This window comes from Passer domesticus, chromosome 3 (assembly GCF_036417665.1).
Source record: "Passer domesticus isolate bPasDom1 chromosome 3, bPasDom1.hap1, whole genome shotgun sequence".
In the NCBI taxonomy this organism is placed as follows: Eukaryota; Metazoa; Chordata; class Aves; order Passeriformes; family Passeridae; genus Passer; species Passer domesticus.
This window is the reverse complement of record NC_087476.1, coordinates 67,493,515-67,515,923: the sequence shown is the minus strand read 5'-3', so window position 1 is coordinate 67,515,923 and position 22,409 is coordinate 67,493,515. Positions and strand designations below refer to the sequence as shown.

General features: G+C 35.8%; 1 protein-coding gene across 2 annotated transcripts; it reads left to right on the top strand.

Annotated features, from left to right (window-relative positions):
* Nucleotides 1-47: 47 nt before the first annotated feature.
* EXO1 (exonuclease 1) lies at nucleotides 48-17,463 on the top strand. Of its 2 annotated transcripts, none has more exons than XM_064413705.1 (13): nucleotides 48-310; nucleotides 2,431-2,550; nucleotides 3,424-3,547; nucleotides 4,294-4,431; nucleotides 4,643-4,855; nucleotides 6,179-6,366; nucleotides 7,208-7,304; nucleotides 7,885-8,101; nucleotides 9,011-9,284; nucleotides 10,906-11,365; nucleotides 11,865-11,966; nucleotides 15,123-15,316; nucleotides 17,113-17,463. In XM_064413705.1, exons 1-13 carry the CDS (start codon nucleotides 150-152, stop codon nucleotides 17,252-17,254), a joined length of 2,430 nt encoding a protein of 809 aa, XP_064269775.1. In that variant the 5' UTR covers nucleotides 48-149; the 3' UTR covers nucleotides 17,255-17,463. The 2 variants fall into 2 exon arrangements, with proteins under 2 accessions (XP_064269775.1, XP_064269776.1); XM_064413706.1 differs by having other exon boundaries at nucleotides 67-310; nucleotides 9,032-9,284.
* The last annotated feature ends 4,946 nt before the right edge of the window (nucleotides 17,464-22,409 follow it).

Here is a 22,409-nt window from a genome sequence, read left to right as displayed (position 1 = left end):
TGGGGGCAGGCGCGGGGGCTGGTGGCGCGGCGCAGCGCCCCGAGTGTGAGCTGGCCCGGCGGTCCTGGAGGAGTCGGGGGTGGCCATCGAGGGCACCGAGCGCTCGGCTTGTGCTCGCTGCTTTCTTTGCTTCCCCGCTCTGCGGCATCATGGGCATCCAGGGCCTGCTGCAGTTCATCAAGGAGGCTGCCGAGCCTTCCCACGTGAAGAAATACAAAGGAATGGCGGTAGCTGTGGACACCTACTGCTGGCTGCACAAAGGCGCCTATGCCTGTGCTGAGAAGCTGGCCCGAGGAGAGCCCACGGATTTGTAAGTCTTTCTTACGTTTGTCTCAGCCCTTTTACAAACTAAAGTTTTGTTAACTTGCTGTTTCTTGAACTAATACCTAAGTTACAGTAGTTTCGCTTCTTGCTATTGATTCTGAATTCTGAGTTGAGCTCCTTAGAAATGGAAATTTTGGCGATAAATAAACAGCTTTCTAGCTGTACAAAATAAAACTTAAAAAAAAATTGAACTATATTTTGGAGACAAACCTCTCCAAAATATTTTTTAATACCCAAAGCTGTATCTGTTAGGTTTTTTCCCTAGCACATATCACTCAACTATAATATCATTTCTCTGATAAAATTCTGTACGTGCAATTCTTTAATTTGAAATTTAATATTATTTTCAGACACCTTTTTGTATGCAAAGAGACTTTGTAAACTCTTCTGTGACAAAGGTTGGAATGATGCCAAGGAATTTTGAGAGATTTGTTGTGCTCTGAATAAGGTGTAAGATTTTTACTGAACATACTACGCTTTTAGCTAAAGTAGTTTTTCTAAAACACGTTTACACAGTTACAGTTCTAGGGAAGGAAATGAACAAAAATTGTGGTCTTATTTCAGATTTAGCTCCACACCTTAGATCAGGTTTGCATTTCTTGCCCATCTCTGGAAATGGGGATTGAGCTCTTGTTTTAGATTGGATATAGGTAAGATTTAAAGGACCACAGGATGTCATCTCATGCCGGCTCCCTTAGAGAACATTACTTGGGCTTGTGTCCGGATGGCTTTCCAATATCTCCAGAGCGGGAAGAGACTCAAAAACCTCTCTGGCCAACCTGTTTCGGTGCTTGGTTACTTGCACAGCAAGGAATTCTACTTATATTCTAGTGGAATTCCTATGATTTGGTTTCTGCCTGCTGCCTCTTGTCCAATTGCTTGGCACCACCTGTCCATCAAATATTAGATTGGAGGCCAAAGAGAGTTGGTGCTTTGCAAATGGATTCAAATATTTCCTGCTGTTTATGTTAAGAACTGTGGAATTTCAATCCAACCCTGCCTTGAAGGTAGTGGAGGTTCCTCAGAGTCCTGAGAATAGGATACGCTTCAGCTGAGGAAAAAATTGCCTGTCAGGAGAAATACTCATAGGAAACTTGGGAATAGTTGAATTTGATTACATGAGTACTTTATGGTCAAATCTTGTTTCCATGCACATATGATCCTTGACTGGCACCTTAACTATAGTGTAGAGTCCTTTCATACTTTAGAATTCATCCAGATGAAGGTACTATATAGCTACAGTGCTATTTGCTCCCATCTTTCAAAAATCAGTTATTTTTCTGTATTTTCTCTCCTAAATCAAGTTTCTTCAGTACTGGTATCCTTGCATTCTAAATGCTTCTAAATCCCACTCTCCTCCCTTCCTCTGTTGATGGAGTTGCTCTTGCTGTTTTAAACAATGTCTTTAAAATTAAAAAAAAAATGTTTTTTTCTTTGAACATCACTGCAATATGCTTGCTTAGTGTTTACAACAGTTGTTAGATCTTAGTTCTGTGCTGCTGATAAAATGATCTCATACAAATCTGTAGAAATTCCAGGTAAGAAGATGAGGTCTGAGGGAATAAATAACATCTGGAATGCCCAACAAATATTTTTTCAAGAAATGGGTTTGAAGGCAGTGGAAGGTTGGAGAAATTAAATAACCCCCATCACTTCCAAATCTACAAAAGTGCATTTAATCTGCCTTTCTGGAGAAAGGTCATGTACTCTGCTTGTCTGCTTCCTATTTCCCTGGCCATTGTGAACTGAGTTGCTGAAAGTAAAAAGACAATTCATGTTTTAACTGGTTACGTTTTTGTCTCAATGTAGCAAAATCAACTGAATTATACTTGAATTCTTATTTCATTTTGTCTGGGAGAGAGGAGCAGTCAGGCCAGTTCTGAACTGGGAGGTGGATTGTTTCTCTTGGTAAAAAATCAACCAAACTGCATGCAAGTGCTCTTAGGTTTTTTGTGATACTGGGAGAATGTACAGCCTGTTACGATTTTTGAACAACAGTCCTAAACTTACAGTTCTCCTTTCCTGCAACTGGAAAAATGTTTAATAGACTTGTGATTAACAATAAAATTTATCTCTCTTTTCTTACTTTTGTTATTGTTGATACAGTTATGTAGCTTTCTGTATGAAACTTGTTCATATGCTCCTCTCATTTGGAATTAAACCAATTTTGGTATTTGATGGATGTACCCTACCCTCTAAGAAGGAAGTGGAAAAGGCACGACGAGAGTAAGTACTGAAGTGTATTGATTTGCAAGTGAAGGAGTTCTATCACTACAGTAAAAATCAAAAACCCTTCAGATAGGAAGCAAGTTTTGGTAAACCTCCCTGCAGTGTAGCATGCTATTTTTTAATTTACATCTAAAATCATACAAATTTCTTAGAGGTTTCATTCCAAAAATAGATGCACTTCATAAATGAAAGCCATTTTATAAAGGAAGGAAGTAAGACTTTGAGCAGTAGTTCCTGTCATTAGAGGCTTTTAGTTTACACACACTTCTGATCTCTGAACAAAAATATTTTTTCCCAATATAATTTTATTTCAAAATAGTACCCCTTTCCTCATCTTTCTCTACAACTAACAAGATAAAGTTGTTTCAAGTTTGGATTCAGGTCCCTATAAATGGGAATTTTCACTGAAGCTATGACAATTTTTCACTAGTGGATGTTATTTATAAAGTCTCATGAGACGTGTGCTTTCTTCAGCGTGAAGTGAACAATTTCCGATTGATGAAATTAAGTAAACTAGGTTTTCTGTCCTCTAAATCAATAACTATCTAGTGTCAGATAACTGCCAACTCCCATTAAATTTATTTTACTACAAGCTGAGTGGGTCTATTTCTTCTTTTACAGTGCTGATTTCAGTTCCTATTTGTCACTGTTTTCTGAGAAAATCTTATAAATCCCAACATTCAGATCTAGTTGTCCTTTTCAATACAATGATGTAGTTATTCTTTTGTTTTAAGAAATCATGCAGTGTCTCACATTTGGAAGGTGTTGCAATTTTCCCCCGTTTCTTACCTGTCTCTTAGCCCATTCTGCTGTTTGTTCTTTTAAGTGAGAAATAACCTAAGATTAGTGATATTTTTGTCTTTCTTTTAGGAGGCGTCAAGCCAGTCTTCTGAAGGGGAAACAATTGTTGCAGGAAGGGAGACTGTCAGAGGCTAGAGAATGTTTTGGGCGTAGTGTAAATATTACCCATGCTATGGCTCATGAAGTTATTAAAGTAAGTTATCAACGTTATTGATAGTGCCAGTTCAAAAAACATCTCTGCAATAGCTAGCATATCCTACTCTTCATTTTTGTTGCTACATCACTGCTTATTCTATATAGGAAAGAAAAGTATTCCCACCTGCCTACTCTGTAATTGACTTGCATGTTATTGAATTGTGTTAGGCACAATTAACAAGCTTGAAGTTTATTATGCCCATTTGTATAAATAATGATGTGTCAAACAAAGCACATCCCTTCCTCCTGCTATGCACTGAATTTGAACCCATTTTACTCTTGCAGCACAAAAGAAACCAACATTTTTTTTTGCATTTTTTCCCTTTTCTAGTTTCCTAGTATGGAGTACAGAAAAAAATTTGTCTGATTAAAAATTGTTCTAGTAGTTTTTTGCTATAATTTCAATGCAGTCATAAGGTCTTCATCAAAAAGTATTAAGTTTGTTCTAGTACTGTTCTCCTTTGTCCAGAATATAACTTGCATGAGTGCAAAGCTGCCACCTGTGGTCAGATGCATTGTGTTATAAGAAAGGTTGTTTTTGTAAACCGTATATAGATCTAAACTGCTTTAAAGTGGAGTTTTTGAATATGAAATATTGGACTCTTACTGGGGGCAGGATGGGTGTGTGATTAAAACAGTCATGGTTTTGGCTTTTTAATGTAGACGTTTTTATGATTTCAGATCTCTTCAGGTAATTACTGAAAATTAATGCAAAGTACTTGTATGCTTCTTGTGTATGTACAGGCTGCACGAGCCCAGGGAGTTGATTGTATTGTTGCTCCTTACGAAGCTGATGCTCAGCTGGCTTATCTTAATAAGATTGGCATGGTTCAAGCTATAATTACAGAAGACTCTGATCTTTTAGCTTTTGGATGTAAAAAGGTATGGAAGAAAATACTAATAACCTTTACCTCTTGCTGATGTCCGAAAAGCAGAGTTTGAAGATGCCAAATGTGTTTGATGTATGGACTAACTCTTCTACAGCAAATGTGGGAAAGAGATGAGAATAGCACTTTGCCTCTCTTGTTTCCACCAAGTGCAATGAACCACCTTATATGGGTGAAAATTGTTTTCACTTCCTCTTCATTTTCAGGTGTTTCTGAAAATTGACAAGTTTGGAAATGGACTAGAGATAGATCAAACTCGACTAGGAAACTGCAAGCAGCTTGGAAATGTATTTACAGAAGAGAAATTCCGCTACATGTGTATTCTTTCTGGTTGTGACTACCTCCCTTCAATTCATGGAATTGGGTTAGCTAAAGCATGCAAGTTACTAAAATTAGCCAACAATCCAGATATTATAAAGGTAAACTCAGTTTTGCTTTGTGCTTTGTTTTTTGGCAGCTTATATCAGTATATATGAAATTTAACACTGAACAGAAAATAGGAAGCATTCTTGTCTTCCTCCATTTTGAGGAGAATACTAAAAAGTATTTTTACCTTTTCTTAAAAAAGATTCTGTCCTAAACTTAAGTGTTGAAGCTGATGTGTATTTATAAGAAAAATACCAAAGTAAACTTAGGTAAATAATTGTTTTAATACTTCAAAGGTACATTGTGTTTGAAGGGAAACTTAATTTTTTTTTTAAAGACTTTGATATTTTCCCTGCCCCATTACTGCTTTCTTCTGCTTCTGCAGATTAGTTATTAGAACTGCTCAATGAACTGTATCCTCTGTATAAGTACAGATTTATCTGTGTGGAGGAGGGGCAGAGACTGGGAATCCTATTTCATTACATACATATGGATATGGACATTCCTATATTAAAAATGGTATGAAAGAAAAGTGTGATAAGATGCGAAGCAAATTAATATAGGCTGGTTTTCCTTGCCCAACGTGTGAAATTAAAACAAATCTTGTATTGGGAAATAGTCTGAGATGGTGGGAATAACTTCTTCTGCATGGGTAGTGAGAGAGTAGAGAGGTTAAGAGCTATTAAGAAGAATACCTGATGGGGCTGTCCTGGAGGCAGGTAAATAATCCAGAAAAGCAGTTTAATTAACTTAGGTGTGTTATTTTCTTTCTTAAATGACTTGTGTGTTACAGTGTATTTATCTTTTTCTCTCAAAGAACCATGATTTTTAAAATTAAAATATTTTGTGTCATATAGAGCAGACATCAGAGCAAGCCAAACCTAGTTTGGTTTTTGAGGAAGTAAAAGGGGAACTTTGAACTTTTCCCATGCAAATCATTATTTGCTTTAATGTATGTCTGAGCAAAATTCCAGGGTTTATTCTGGTTAGTTTTACTTTTTTTTTTTCCATTATTAGAACAACCACATATTGATTATATGTCCTGATAATATGAATGATAAAAATTTGATGTCCATTACTTTAAATAAATACACCTTAAGGAGATATATGTTTTTCTGATTTCTAATTTTTTATTGATTTATTTATTGAAGGAGATAGAAAAATTGAATTGTGTTATTTTTGTAATTGTAGACAATTAGAGTGGGAAAAGAATGTGCAAAGTTGTATTTTCTTTCCTTCCCCTATTTAAGTTGAATCTGCTTGTTGCAGTAGACACTCATTTAATTACAAGCAAAGATAATTAATATTTGAAATGTATTTAACCTTTCACATAACCTGCTAAAATGAAACAATTGAGTACTTTCTTTTTTTGACAGGTAATTAAGAAAATGGGGCAGTACTTGAAGATGAATATAACGGTACCAGAAGAATACATACAGGGTTTTACACGAGCTAATAATACATTCCTGTATCAGTTAGTTTTTGATCCTGTCAACAGAAAATTAGTTCCTCTGAATGCTTATGGAGATGATATTGATCCAGAAGCACTGACTTATGCAGGACGGTATCCTTTGTGTTGAAAGGGCAGAATGGGGAAATAAGGGTGGGCTGATGTGGTATCTTACAATTTTCATTGCATCTGTGGTGTACTTAGATTTTTTTTTTTTTGTTGCATTCCTGTTTTGACTAAAGCCTGGCTTTTCTGTAGTCTTAAACTTTTGTGGGGGTTTTCTTCTTTTCTTTTTTGCTCTGATTTTAATCAATTTTTTGAAGTGCAGGAGATAACTAAATGACCTATTATTGATACAGGCAGAAGTTATTGATCTGGTTGTTTTCTTTAGAAAAAAGAAGTTAAATACAGTTTAAATATAAACTGACTGCTTTATGGCTGTCTTGAATTTCTGCCTTTGTTGTGTGTTATAATCTTTTCCAGTTTAATTCTTGCAATTTGTGCTCAACTCAGTCTCTTAATTTAGCATTTCCTGTTTTACCAGATCCCTCTTGCTATAGAAAAGGTAGCATTTTGCCACATCTGTGCAATGTAAATTTTAACATGTAAGATTAGGAAAATGAAGGAAGGAGAGGGGACTGTTAAAGTAGTTACTAGCTTTGCATGTTCAAGCCATCTGATCTCTGGCATTTGCAGAAATTAGTAAGGAGAAAGTTGCTGCCTCTTCTGCTGATATTTGAAGGATTTAATATTGACTTGTACAATTTGCCAAAGACTGCAGTTCTATTACAATTGCTGTTACATCAGATTGAGCCAGGAATAGTAGTATTAATCCTTTGGGTTAATATTCTAGCCATGCTTTTTAGCTGAAAAATGGGAAAGCAGCTGTTATAATTTTCATGGTAACTTTCAGTTGCTGACATTCAGATGTTTTCCTTTACTATGATGGGAACAGACATGTTGGTGATGATACTGCTTTTCAAATTGCTATTGGCAATATTGATATCAATACAATGGAACAAATTGATAGTTATAACCCTGATACAGCACAGGTAACATCTTTATAATGAAGTTAGATATTAAGAACTTGATGTGGGTCTGAATGTTAATGGGAAAATGTGATTGAATGTTACCCACAAATGAATTGTCAGAAAGCTGTTCTGGTATTGCAGAGAATGCATGCTCCCACACACATAATTCTCTTTTTCTTTTAAAATATAAAGTTTTATTTTTCATGGCATTTGACTTCAAGATCTATTTGACTTATTTGCTAAGTTCTTAAATCTATTTACAGAAGTAACTCGTTTAAAGAGAAAATTCACAAAGAACTTTGGATTTCATCCAAGAATAATCCTCAATTGTTTCCTGAATAGAAAAAAAATTTAAGCTTTAAATTTGGTCTGCGATGAGCAGTTTAGTCACTTGTGCCATATTGAAATGAAGATATCATGGGAGTGTAACAGAAAGTATGAAAAGCATGGGAATTGTGGGAACAAAAAAATGGGGTTTTTGTGGACTGTGTCACTAGATGTACAAATGTTAACATTTCCTTCCTTGTATGCTAAGTCAGGAAATCCATATATAGAAGGCAAAATTATAAACCTGTGTCTTGTTTTTAATTGGTTTTTGTAGCCTGTGCAGCAGAGAAGTTGTGGCTGGAATGACCAACGTGATAATCATGTCAATAGTATTTGGAGCAGAGAATACAAGTTTGGCCCCACTGAAGATCCTGCTCCTCCTAAAATGCATTTCCCAGAGAAACCATTAACCAAAGGCATAGAGAAAATAATTAGCGTTAAAGGACTAAAGCTTGCAGGCAAAGAGCTCTTGTCAAAAAGGCCAAGGAGTGGTATGTTTATATTAACTAAGTGTATGAACAATGGTAGAAGGCTGTGGGAAAAGAAAGTATTTTATCTTGTACTTTGTGGTATGAGGCTTTAGAGGCTTAACTCTTGAATGTTATTGTCTGTATTCTGTTTTCAACAGGCTACAAGACTAACAAGCCATAATATTAAAGCCTAGATGGTGATTAAGGGTGACAGCAAACTTTCAACAGGACTTTGTCTTAATGTTCTTTGGTTTGGTCTAAAACTCTGGTGGTTTCAATTTCAGGTTATGTTTAATACAAGCTGTATTTTGATATAGTTTTGGCTTAAATTTCTATCTTAAAATGGCTTGTGAAGAAGTTAAAATAGCCTGTTTTTCCTAGCATTGATATTAGGCCAGGCTGAAAACATAAAGAATGTTTTCTATACTCAGACTGTGCTGCAACTATCCCCTGTATAGGTGCTCTTCATACCAAATTTTTCACTTTCTCTAGTGCATCTGTGTTATATTCTATGCCACCTGAGTTATATGTGCTCAGATAAACTGTGGGCTTGTAATAGAAGAGGCACTTTTTGTTCCTGTTGTGCTTTATGTTAAGTGTTTTCCACTGCTTCCTTTGCTTTCTGGTTATACTGCTGGGGCTTTCTGTTTTTCCTTTGTTAGTGCTGGTATCTTCCTATTCCCTCACTTATCAAAGGTAGTTTAGCAATGTGCCTCTAAATCAAATGTAGTGTCATTGTAGTTTTTCTGTCTTCACTCCATCTACCTTTTCACCGAGGTATTTTTAAGGCTATGTACTGGAAAACAGTGGCATTAAAGACATCTAAACTATTTTCTTACCAGACCTTACTAATATTTTTAAGCCTGTGAGAGTAAATATGTAATGTTTAGTTATCTCATAACTGGTTAATTGTAGAATGTGCTTTTACAGTGATGCTTAAATTGTCTGTAGATTCAGAAGAAGTCTCAGATGGAGATCTGTTGAAGCAATATTCATTTTCAAAACCAAAAAGAATCAAGGAGAATGATAATGATGGTCAAGCACCAAAGAGTGTGTCAGCAATACAAAGCCTTGATTCTCCAGGAATTTCCATCACTCAAGAAAGCTCTAACTCACTACCCAGAGTTAGAAATAAATTTGCTTCATTTTTACAAAGGAAAAACAAAGAGAAGGATGCTGTAGTTGTTCCAGGAACAAGAAGCAGGTATGCTTATGTCACATGTTTTTATAAGTAGCAAAATACTGTTTGCTGTCCTGGTTGCTAAAATAGCCTGAATACTGAAAATAGGAAAAATGCTACCTCAAACTTTTTATGCAGCTGTATTGCATCTCAGCCAAGATGGTGTCTCCTTTGTGCTAGGCATGCTATCTTTTGTGAGTCAGATAATGTTCATTTTTTACTGCTGAAGTGAAGACTGAGACTATTCACAGAATGGTTTGGTTTGGAGGGGACCTTAAAATCATCACATTCTACACCCCCTGACATGGTCAGGACACCTTCTACTAGACCAGGCTGCTCAGAGATCCATCCAACTTGATCTTGAGCACCTCCAAGGGTGGGGCATCTGCAACTTCTCTGGGCAACCTGTTCCAGTGCACCACCACACTCACATTCACCACAAGGTGAAGAATTTCTTTTCAGAATCTAATTTCAACCTCCTTCAGTTTAAAATCATTCCCTCTTGTCCTGTCACTACATGCCTTTGTGGAAAGTCCCTCTCCAGTTCTCCCTTAGGTTCCCCTGTAGGTACTGCAAGGTGCTATAAAGTCTTCCTGGAACCTTTTCTTCTCTAGGCTGAACAGCCTGGAGAAGAAAAGCTTTCTCAGCTTTTCTTTGTGGGAGAGGTGTTCAGGCTCTGTGATCAATTTGGTGGCTCCCAAGAAAATATTAAACATCTCTGTGTAACAAAATTAATTAGGAGTTGTCTGGGGTTTTTTTCCAGGTAAAGGACATGTGATATATCTCAAAAAAAACCAAGGATAGCTACTTGTGGCAAATATATAAGCAGTTAATTAATTAATGGACTTAAGTTGACTGGGCTTTTTGTTTATTTCAGTAAAGCTAACCCTGGTCATATTCCAAGACAAATATCTATTCTTATCCCATTCCATTCAGCTGATACTACTGATCTCTGCAGCATCACTTTGAGAACAGGGACTTTGTTAGGTTGGTTTTTTTTTTCATTTAGTCCTATTTGGTCACATCTACTTGCTTTTGTTTTACGAAATATTATCAGAATTAAATCTATTATTGAGTAATTTTTATCTTAAATAATCTGAATTTTTTTGAGCTGTGCAATTTTACAGAGCAGTCTTAAGGTATTAGTTTTAAAGCGTACCTTTCTGAGCTGAAAGATTTGGAAAGTTTTTTATTGCATGAAAAATTAAGAATTGTCACTGATGATAGGTTCTTCACTAAATCTGTGCTCAGTATTCTCTGGAACTGCTGCTATAGAATAGAAAAAAAAGTAGTAGGGGTCTATTTTCCTTGATAAGTGGTGCTGAAGTATTTCACTACTAGCTTTATCATTGTTAATTAATATAGTCTTAAATTTTGTAGGCTTTTGAGATGTTTCTCATTCAGGTGAAGAATCTTCTTAGCATTTCAGTCAAAGAATGCCATTTTTACAAATGCTTTTTCTTGCTCTTTAATTCTTTTTTTTTTCTAAATATCTCCCTGAGAGACTTTTCCTGTTGACAAAATAATTTGTCTGCATGTATGCCTTGAAAATAAAATTGATGGATAGAGACAATGATGCAAATGACTATGCCATCATCAATAACTTTCTTCCCCATTGCTTTCACCTTTTTTTTGTTTGTTTTAGGTTTTTCTGCAATGATGCAGTTATGCTTGACAGTAGAGCTAAGACGGAAGATGGTGATCTAACTCAGGATGTTGAACAGGATTGCCAGAAACAGCAAGTAAAACATGTAGCTGAAGCTGTTTCTAGGTTTTCAGAAACTGAAAAATCATCATGCACTGTCTTTACACCTCCTGGAGAAACACAGAAAAGTTGTTCCCAGTTGTTTAGCAGCCTCAAAAGTAACTCAGGAAATCTTGGTCTACCTCATACTGTATTTTCACAGCAGTTTCACCAACAGAGAAACAACTGCATTGTATCCCAGGAAGATCAGATTAATGTGTGTGATGAATCGGAGGAAGAGTCCTCCCCCTTAATAGAACTGGAACAGCCATCAGAGTCTCATGGGTCTTGTGAGCCATCAGAATGCAGTTCGGAGTCTTCAGAAATCCTACAGGCATCTAACAACAGCTTAGGTGCAAAGGTAAGAAAATTAGACATTGTTCCAGCATTTGTTTTCACTTTAAATTATAATAGAAATTATTCAGTGAAGTCTCCTTTGCAGTATGGTGCCCTAAAGATGATGTAACTTGTACTAACAAAACTTATCTCTAAATAGAATCACAGGATGATCATATTCTTGTCAATGCTTAACATAATTGTACAGAAAGGATTGACATACTAGCTTAAAGAAAATCTGTTCTCTGGTTGTAGTTTGTTTTGCGTCTTTCTGCTGCTATCACTTCAGTGCCTCATAAAAACACCTGGTAGGCAACCTTTTGTTGTCTGCTTTTAGTCCCTGAAGTGCTTTGAGGTGCATATGCATGCCTTTGTAGTGTTGCTTGCTAAAAGCCAGGTTTTTATATGATTTCTTAGAACTGCTGAAAACATTGCAGCTTAAAGTATATACATGTAGATGTGAAAACATTTTGTGTTTAGAAAAAGGTAACTTTATTTAAAACCAGATCAATTTTCTCTTGAAGGAATCTGACTCTAATTCAAAACTGAATGGTGGTCAATATTCTCTGTCTGGACTATTTTCTGCTGTTCAAACTAACAAAAAAATTACAATCATAAAGACCAAGGTAAGAATTCTTTTACTTTTATGAGCTTTACTGAACTCTGAAAATCAGTTTCTACTCATTTTAGAACTTGCAATGATAAACTTAAGGAATGCAGATGTTGACAAGGAATGCAGATGTATTCTTCGTACTGGGGTGAAATAGAACCACCTATAATTGATAACAGTGTTGCAACTTGTTTGGGGATTTTAAGCACTTCAGTGTAAAGTAAGGCAAGTAAATCTATTTCAGGTTTTATGATATAAATTGCAGCTATGTTCACAGTCCAGATACAGTCATAAGATGCAACGGTAATTTGACTTCTCTGTGTTTGTTTATATGAATAAGAATAAATTTATGTTCCTTGTCTTTGGAACATTTCTAAGAGCTTAATATACTTGTCTAGTTCATAACTTCTAAGACATTAACAGCCCTGACCCCTTAGGTGTTGTCATTAGAATTGGCCAAAAGATGTAAGAGACAGATGTTTTCCATGTATGCCCCCTAGGTTTTGGGTGGACAGACTAAAAATCACAAGCTTCTCTCTGCCAGACAAGAATATTGTGTGTTTTGTAAAACAGTGACATCTTGTGGTTATTGTTAGGAACTTATTTGCTAAGGAGTAAGTTACATTTGTATTTTGGAAGATTAACATTTTTCCTACTTTTCCTCAACAACACTGAACAAGGAAATCATCCTGGCATTCAGAATTTTTATTACTTTGGTTTTAAAGCTGTGGTTAATATGTGTTACATTATTTTGCTCACCTTAGAAGCTATATTGGGAGAATGAATATATTACATATTGGGGGATTACATTATGGAAGTACTGATGTAATATAAGCATCAAAAAACCCCAAAATTTCACCATGCTTGGAGCCCTTCAGAAAAGAGCAATGCTGAAAATCTGTGAGGACAATAGAGTTAGTTTAAAGCAAGTGGCTAGTGGGAGGATTTCCACCACTTATTTCCATGGCCATGAATTCTCTTTTCTTCTGTTATGTGCTGGGAATAATAATTATAAAGGATTACGTCAGAAAACTGTCTTGGCCCAAAAGTAACCTGACAACAGCAATCAAAATGTCAGTCATATTGTAGCTTGGGCTCACCTAGACTCTTGGACTCCTGTGTGTTGTCACACCAGTAGGACCATGGGAGAGTGAAGGCAGAGATAAGGAGCATCACTTTTGGCTCAGTTTTCTCTTAGAATTTATTGTTAGGATAAATATTTTGTTAGGATATTTATTGGGATCCTGCAAGTGTAAAAAAAGGAATTGTGTGCTGATGTTAAATACAGCAAAAGATACCAAAAGGGAAAATGAGTTCCAGATTTAGGGAAGAAGCAGTTAATCACCTAATGCATACGTTATTCTGATTTTGTTAAGCTCAATATTAGCTATGTAGATTTACTTAGCGAAATTTAATAACTGGGGGAGGCAATCTGAAAAGTTTGTCAGCTCTTGTAGTGGTTCCAGTGCAAAACAGGAAGTGCTACCTACTCAATTCTAATATCAAAACTAGTAGAAACTTTTTACTAAGAAATGTCTAAGTGATACAGATTTCCCTAAGACCTCAAGATTTTCCTATGATGCTATTTCAGCTGTGCTTTTTACTGCTAATTATTTTTCACAATTGCTGTGAACTCAGCAAAGAGTCTAATACTCGTAATAGAAAAGAGCATTCTGCTCTGGCTTTAAATTTTTTAGCCTACTTTTGGGTTAGCTAAATTAAGTTCTATCTTCAGATGTAATTCAGTATTACAGGGATACGTAGGATTTAGGTGCCTTCATATGCTGCAAAAAAACCCAGGCGATAGAGGTGATAGATGAAAAGCAAAATACTACAAAGCAGGCAGTTCTAAGATTTTACTTTATTTTTCCTAGTATTCCTGTTCCAATTTTTAGCTTACATTCCAAACACTTTTTTCTCCTTCTTGGAATACCAAGATCTGCTTTATATATTTAGGTAGAAACAATGCAATTTCAATAACAGAATCCTAGAATCATTAAGGTTGGAAAAGACCTTTGCAGCTGGGTCTAGCTGTCAACCCAGCTCTGCCATATTCACCACTGAAGTGCCATATCCACACAATTTTTGAATGCTTCCAAGAATTGTGATCCTGCCACTGCTCTGGGTAGCCTGTTTCAATGCCAGTTTCAATTCCTTAAAACCGTTTGCAGGAAGACATTTTTCTTAATATCCAAACTTAACTTCCCCTGGTGCAACTTGAGACCATTTCCTCATGTCCTATCAGTAGTTGCCTAGAAGAGGCCAACCCCCACCTGGCTCCACCTTCCCTTCAGGCAGTTGTAGAGAGTGATGAGGTCACCCCTGAGCCTCCTCTTCTCCAGGCTAAACACTCCCATCTCCCTCAGCTGGTCATCATCAGACTTGTGCTCCAGACCTTTCACCAGCTCTACTGCCTGTCTCTGGACTCATTCCAGTGCCTCAATGTCTCTCTTGTAGATGGGGACCAAAACTGAGCACAGTGTTTGAGATGAAAAAAAAGTATATAACCAATGTGTGTGGTGGGGGGATGGCAAAATGCCGTGATGTTTCAGAAAGAACTAAGCTATGAATTCTCTTTGAAGAAAAGGCTGCTGAGATGTTACAATTTAAGTCTGGTTGCATTTAAGAGAGAGATTCTGGCCAAGCACAGCTTTTCTCAGCCCCTGGTATAGAAATTGGATAAGAAAGTCCAGCTAGAGGTCTAATGATCCTTGGGGTCATCGTACTGTTACCTGTGCTCTTGCTTATGGCTCCATTTTCATGAAATCCGAGTGAAACTCGCAGGTAGAGATACCAGAGGGTTGATGCTCTTAAAATTCTAAAAGATGGCATTACATGAGAGCACAACAAATAGTCTTCAAACAGATGAAAAAGTAACTATTCAGAAGGTTTTAAAAACCGAAGTCAAAAGAAATTAGTATTTACAACCTTAATATGAAGACTTATGGAAGCGAATTTGCCAGTTCTTAGAGCTGCACTATGTCTTGTGTTTGAGATGCCATTTTTTAGATTATAGACTAATCTAAATATACTTTGTTGTGGCATTTCAGATTGCATTATCTCAACACAATGTAAAACACTTTATTTTTTTATTATAAGCTTTGCAGCATGATATCTGTTGCTTGCAGGTTGTCATTTTAACCACGTGTATTGCAATATTAAAATCCCCCAGGTTCCTGGATTGCGTAAATCCAGTAACATAAGGTCACATATGGTAACAAAGCTCAAGCCACTGATACCAGCTAAAGTAAGTGGACTAAGCAGGAAACTGTCACCTGTGCAGAAGAGAAAGGACTGTGATACTGAAAATAAGCTGGGGGTGCAATCCACTATTGGGGAACTCTGGAAAAGCTTCCAGTTTAAGAGGTGAGTTGCTTTAACCCTTTACTTAGTACACTGCATGCTTTTTTCCCAAAGAAACAATTTTCAAAGCAGACTCTATACATGTTCTCAATACAATTCAGTAAGGCTAACAGTGCAAGATTAGATATTTTCTACATAGGATTTATTATTTCCTAAGCTTGATGTAAACATGGGGTTTGGTAAATATGCTTTTATAATTAGTTTTTTCTTTCTAACCAGGAAAAATAACTAAAATTCACTTACTGAATTTTATTGCTAATTACATTTACTTTACCATAATTGATATGAAAATAATTGCCATTGTTTGCCATCAAACACCAAAAATCATTTATTGACCTAAATGCAAAAGCTGCATTAAAATTGCTAAATTTAACTGAGTACAAGACTGCTTCTATTTAACTGTGTCACTCACATTTGGAGGTGGCTGATTGTCAGAAGTATTCTGTGTTCAAGATAACAGTGAACTGATGGAATATTTCTGTTAGTGAGAGTATCTGGTTATAAGAGACATTATTGCACATTATAAAATTCTGTTGCTTTTCTTTGTGGAGATGATTTTTCTAACTTGAAGTTTCTGCAAATAGCTTCAAGGTTTGAATTTGAAGGGCAACTATTACTTTTAAAAAGTACAACAGAACCTGAAGTGTAGTTATTCTGACTTACATTGTCTCCATGGGCTCAGATAAAAATTCCTGGTGGCAAAGTTTTCCCAGCTTTAAGTAGCAACCTCAACTTTGAATAAATAAGTCTTATTTAAATGAAATTATTTTCACTAAATGTGAATATGACATAAGTATTCTTTGTACTGAGTAGTAAATGTTGATATTGGTGAGCATATGTTAATTCAGATGAATGTATTTTAGTAAGTTTGGGCCTTTAGGGTAGGTTATTATAAACATACAACCATTTTCTCTTTAAAAAGTATGACTTAAGGTATTTACATTTTTAGAAATCTTACTTTTTATTGTCTTCCTTATGGGGTGTAAGAATGACTGACAATTTCAAGGAAGAAATGAAAGTGGTTTTGTATTTATTGCTTGACCTCTATTTGGGAATGTCTGACCAGGGTTGCTCACAGGGAGAAAATGTGTAAATTTGGATTTAATAGAATACAGGCAGATAAAAAAGTGTGAGCCTAGGTGGCACTCTCTGCTGGTGGTTGCAAGACTTGGCTCCCACCATGCACATTTTATCCATCCAGTTTTGGTTGGTTTGTAACCTCTGGGTATTAATAATGTAGATACATATTTTTCTATTACTTCTATGTAAGCAATAATTTATTAGCTTTTAGGGGATTTTTTTCTCAACACATTTCACAAATTGGGTTTTTTACTGCTAGAACTTGCTTAGCTTTTTTTTTTTTTAAAGATGTTTCTAAATTAGCCTTATGCTTTAACAATTGTTACCTTATGGCAAATACATCATGTGGGACACTAACCTGTTGTGCCTCAATGTCAAGGCTCACAGGAGATTTATATAAAACTACACTTTTTCAGAAGATTTAAATTTTAAGGAGGCATGTACAACCCAAAGGAGGATGGGGTACATACAGTCTTTCATAAGTAAAGCTAACAACTATCATTCTGTCACTTTCAGTGAAGTTGTTTAGTTGTACTAAAATTGAAATTAAAACTTTGCAACATAAATTTTTATTTTTCATTTGTTCATAGGTGGAGTGGGTAGTTAGGTGAGAGGTCTTGCTTTGTTCTAACCTGTATGTTCTTACAGGCTTGTGGTTAGGAACACAAAATATCATAACATTCTTCAATTTTGTTTTGTCTTTGGTTTTTTTTGTGCAGAGAATATGAAAAACTTCCTTCTTGTAGAAAGTCAGATCCTTTGTCTCCAATCAAAGATAATATACAGCTCACTCCAGAAACAGAAGAAGAAATCTTTAATCGTCTGGAACATAGTCATGTTCAGAGAGCTATATTCCAATGAACTGCATGCTGTTCAGGATGGGATGGATTTTTAATCATTGTCAAAATTTACCTTTTGGCTATTTCATCAATATATAAAAGATACTTTGAAAACCAGCAATGTACTCTAGTCTGACTAGTGATTTATCATCTCTTTTATAAAAGTGTGAATTCAAAGGTACAGTTCTATACTGACTGGAATAAAATAATTCAGATTCCTCTGTTCTCTTATTCAAAGTCCCCATGCTAAATTTTTCTCCAAACACTTTTAGTTGCCCCTGGGCAATTGTATGTCTCACGTACAATCCAAATTTCTACAAAAGCAGCAGAAGTTTGTGTCTTAATTTGTAATAATTAATATTTTTTTGCCTCTTTCTTTTTTCCTCTTGAAGCTAATCTGGCTTCAGTACAGGTTTAAAACTGCTGTTAAGTGTGCACGACAGTCTGCAGTATACTTCCAGCAGTCTGATAACCATTTCTTTTCCCTAGAAGGTAAGATTTGCTCTCTTGACAGTTGGCTTTCTGTTTGGTTCAGTCATGTTGGTGGTAGGAATAACTGGGGGTCTGCAGAAAGGAATATCACAAATATCTGATCCCCAAATTGTCACATTAATAGAGTGCAATCCAAAAAATATAATGTATTCTGTTTAACACATCTGTTTCACATTTATATGCTTCAACAACAGACAAACATCCAAAATCCCAGTCCTCAGAGGTAGGGTCACAAAACAGCATTGTCATCACAACAGGCCAAGCTTAGTGTTCAGCTAAAGGGAAAGGATGCAGAAGACTAGAGCCCTTGCTGTGTTTGACTCAATTACCATGAAATTGTATGATGGGATGTCAGATTTTTACCCTGCAAATCCAGGATTTGAGTCACAGTTAAAGGTATGTTTGAAACTTTCCTATTTTTAGAAATGGATAGTATTTCTGCAGAAGATGAAAGTACAAAAAGATATCTTAACCTGTGAAATATATTTTCTATTCCTGAGATTAATGCTTTCCCTCAGCCTTTGAGCTTTTTGCAAGAGTTTCAAGTTTGAAATTACCTATGAGAGGCAGAGGTTTTTAGGTTGCAATGTAGTTGTTTTTTTTTCTGTCTAAGAGAATGTCTATCTATGAAACTGAAGTGACCACCTGAATTAAATTACAAAGAAGCTGCTTAAAAGAAAAATTTGATCCCCAAATGTGTGGGATCATCCCTCTTATTTCTACTTTTGTATTGAAGGTGTGGGATACAAGGAAATGAAGCAATGATGCTCTAGGATGGGCTTTCTCTCATATGTGCACCACTAGAAAATCCTTACCACTGAAAAGCAGTATTTTAATGTTGATCTTCAGTGGGAACTATCTCAGGTATAATGTTACAAATGTAGGGCAGGGATAAATGTTTGTGTTTCCAGTCATGGAACTGTTGCCTAGGATGAATTTTTATGTGTTCCTACAACTATAATAACAATGACAGAATGAGTCTTTGAAGGGAAAACAGAAAAGTAATCTATTTTCATCCATTGCTTATTTGTTGGTGTGGGAGTCTGCAAGGTTTTTAGTACAGTACATCCTTGCCTTTTTCTTGCCCCTTCAAGCAAAGGGCCACTTGTTCCTGTTTTATCATCATAAGAGACAAACTACTCATTTTTGTGGTATTAAGGACAGGTGATTTTAAGGGATTATGTGCAAGCTACATTGTATGTTCTTAAAGCAGATTTCTTAGAAACACTTCTTTATAATTCTGATTTGTGTTTTTGAGGTCTTGGGTACTGACTTCACATTACAGAGGATTCTTCTCAGGAATAGAGACATCTGTTGTTACTTTACATATAAATACGTAATATGTGTGAGCATATAATAGCATTTAAGTTTTATACTTCTAATGTGGAGTTATTGTGTTGGTGTTTGCTCTGTGGAAGGTTATGAATAACATAAATAACATAAAATAACATTAATGCAAATGAATTGGTGCAAGACTTTATTCCTGAGTTTAATAGGGTAGGGTAATATTCCATAGTAAAAATTATTACATATCAGAATAGGAGAAATTATTACAGGTTATGATGGCCTGGGGAGGATAAAATATAACACAACAAAAAGAAAAAGGAAAAAAAACATGGAGGGAAGAGAGTTTGGTGATTTTAAAAAAAGCAGGCATTTAAGAGCTGGGTAGTTGGAAAACAAGAAGTGAGTAGGAGGAATTGAAAGCAACTGGCAGACAGAGGCATGACTGTGTGTTGCTTGCTTTATATTCCCATAAAATACTAAATATACCTTTTTATATCTATAATACTTCTAATTTTATCAGCAGATTTGAGTATTTTTACAAAATTGATGGCATTGCTAAACCATACTAAAAGAGTAAATCTTGCCTAGAAAACCTAAATTTACTAATGGTGGTCTAATCAAGCTTCACTTTTGAAAGTGCTGGCAGGCCATTCCTTCATCAGAATTCTCATATGACCTATAAATATGCAGTATCACAGAGAATTAATGTGAGAGTGTGATCATCCAAATCCAGTCGTGGTTTTGAAACTATAGGTGACTTGTCCAAATCAACTGAGTATTCTGCTTAAATCATTTTATTCCTCCTCACACAGATCAATACAGTAAAGTCATTTTTATGAATGCATGTGAACAAGGATGCGTTGAGGTCAATAAGCAGCTGTTAGCATCCTTTGTTTAACAATTAGCTAATTCTGTTAAACTAAATACAGTTTTAGATACTTCACCTCACCATTTTTTCTCCAGTGAAGATGATTTTAAATTAGCTAATGCTATGTTTAGTGTATTAAAACCACTTTCATTAGCAAACACAATGACCTTCAATGTTCACCTGAATTACAATGAACATTTTTTTTAAGTTTTAGGTAGAACTAAATAACATAAGTATTGATTTATAAATAATTTCTAGTTTAAATATAGTGAACACTGACTTCTGAGATTATGGTTGCTAAATGCAAGAAACCATTGAACATTTTTGGTGGGGTTTTGTTAAGAAGGTAAATTGCTAAGCAAAGTAGAGTTCAGTTAATGGTCTAAAATCTGATCAAAACTAAGCTGGATTGTCCTGTGTCCAATATTATGTGTATGTTCAGAGGCTTCAATAAGCTAATATTTGTATTGGCTTAAAAGTCTGCTTCTTGGAGGTCAGTCACAGTAAGAACATCCATCTTCTCACGAAACTATAAAAATGATACAATTTTGGAGGCTTCTGTGGTTTGTCTTGTTTTTCTTGGTTTCCTGTGTCTGGCATGCACATTTTGCCAATGCCAGAATCCTGAAGTGTTATCAGTTGCACAAATTTCTGTCTGACAAAGACCAAGAGACTGTCAGTTTTCTTCATGTTAACATGGATTTTGCCCACTTTTGTTTGCACAACGTTTAATAGCTTCAGGCATGCAAGAACATTATGCTTCTATGTTCTTGTCAGTATTTTTAAGTCAAATTTCAGCTGGCTTTGAAGAAGGAAAGAAAAAAGCATACCTACTGGCAGTGCTTAGCTGAATAAATGCAAACTACGTGTAAGTATCACCATGTTTGTACTAATGCATCTTTTGTGTATCCTCAGGTTTCTTTTTTAAACAATTCTTTAAAACACATACAAGCTTTGCATAACAGATAAGTTAGTGTAGTTTGAATTTTTTGGGGGTTTTTTTCTGGCTGCCATTATGCTATTTCCTTAGCAAAAACAACATGAAAGATTCCCTTTCTTTGCCCTAGCCCACATTTTGATTTATTTATATATTAAACCATCAAAGTACCTTCTTATCTGCTTTTTAAGCTGGCAGTGGCAAGTGGAAAGAAGGAGTTTTGTAAATTTTCTGGAAAAGTTACAGTAGTCTGTGGTAACAATTTCCCCAAAACTGATTGTTTGGTCTGTCTTCAAAACAGTCCACTGAAGATTTCTGTAATTTCCCAGGTTATAAATTATTATTCTAATCTTATTTACTCAACCTTGAAGTTAGTTCACTGACATCATTACTTGTCTTCAAGGGAACACTGGCTACTGAACTTTATAGCTAAGAATTTCTGGTTTTATTCCCTCTTTCAAGTTTTAGACTTGCTTCATAGTGGTGGCATGAAAGTGGAACAGTAATTTAAAATATGCTTATTCTACCTCTTCTCCTCTACAGCAAAGCACAATATTAGATGTGCAGCCCCACTTTAATTTTCCCATGCAAAGTTATACAGCTATAATTGAGCATTGAGAGACTGTGAGACTAGATGCCTGAGAAAGTTCTATTGTACCTGAGACTCACTGACTTCTGTGGATCAGCGCAGGTGTTTAGAAAAACAGCCAAACTTGCTGAATTTTTCATGTTTGCCCAGTACCAAGTATAATAGACCACTGACCTCTGGTGAGTATTTGAAAAACAAAATCCTTCAAATTCTGGTAGAAAATCTCATTAAGATTTGTTCCAAATCCTCTTCAAAAAATACAGCACAATTTAAGGCAACACAGCAAAGTAAGAGTAGGGGAGGTGTTGCCAATTATTAGAATTAATATTTAGACTACACTGGTATGGAGCATTAACTAAGACTATTTTCATAACCAAAAAGTAAATAACACATTGCTACATGTAAAGTTTTAGAGCCAGTTGTGAAATCCAGTTAACAGGTATTCAATTGTCTTTCATGAAACAGTGTTTCAGCCTAAAAGTATGGAGCACTTTATTTTGCACAGTAAATCAGAGCTTACTCCTGACTTGCTGGCATGCCTTGTAATAAACGAAAGGACATATTTACAAATTTCTGGACTTAGGACCCTGATCACAACTCTGTACCTGAACCCAGCTTTCACAAGGAAAGACTCTGAACATACATCTTCAGCTGAACTGTTCAAAAAGCTCCCACCAACTATCACCAATTTTAAGCCAAATAAAGCAGTTCTGGAGTACAAACGTTTTATGCAGGGTGTGTAAAGTGCTTCTTCCACTCTCCTTGACACTCTCCAGTAGCAAGGAGTACTGTTTTGGGCACCATACTTGAAGAAAAATGTAGACACCCTGGAGAGAGTCCAGAGAGAAGTGAAAAGAATGAGCAACAGTCTAGAAGGCAGTGTGAGGGAGGGTGGAAGGAATTGGCATTGTTTAGTCTAGAGAAGGGAGGACTAAGGAAAGATGGGATGTCAGCCCATAAACCATGAACACTGTTTCTGCAAAACAGAAAATATCAACTAGAGA

What these genes read in the sequence shown, in the direction of transcription:
- EXO1 (XM_064413705.1), top strand. Translation starts at nt 150, where the DNA reads ATGGGCATCCAGGGCCTGCTGCAGTTCATCAAGGAGGCTGCCGAGCCT. An exon ending in ACAATCCAGATATTATAAAG is followed by an intron (nt 4,856 to 6,178) that starts GTAAACTCAGTT and finishes TTTTTTTGACAG; the next exon opens with GTAATTAAGAAAATGGGGCA. An exon ending in ATAACCCTGATACAGCACAG is followed by an intron (nt 7,305 to 7,884) that starts GTAACATCTTTA and finishes TGGTTTTTGTAG; the next exon opens with CCTGTGCAGCAGAGAAGTTG.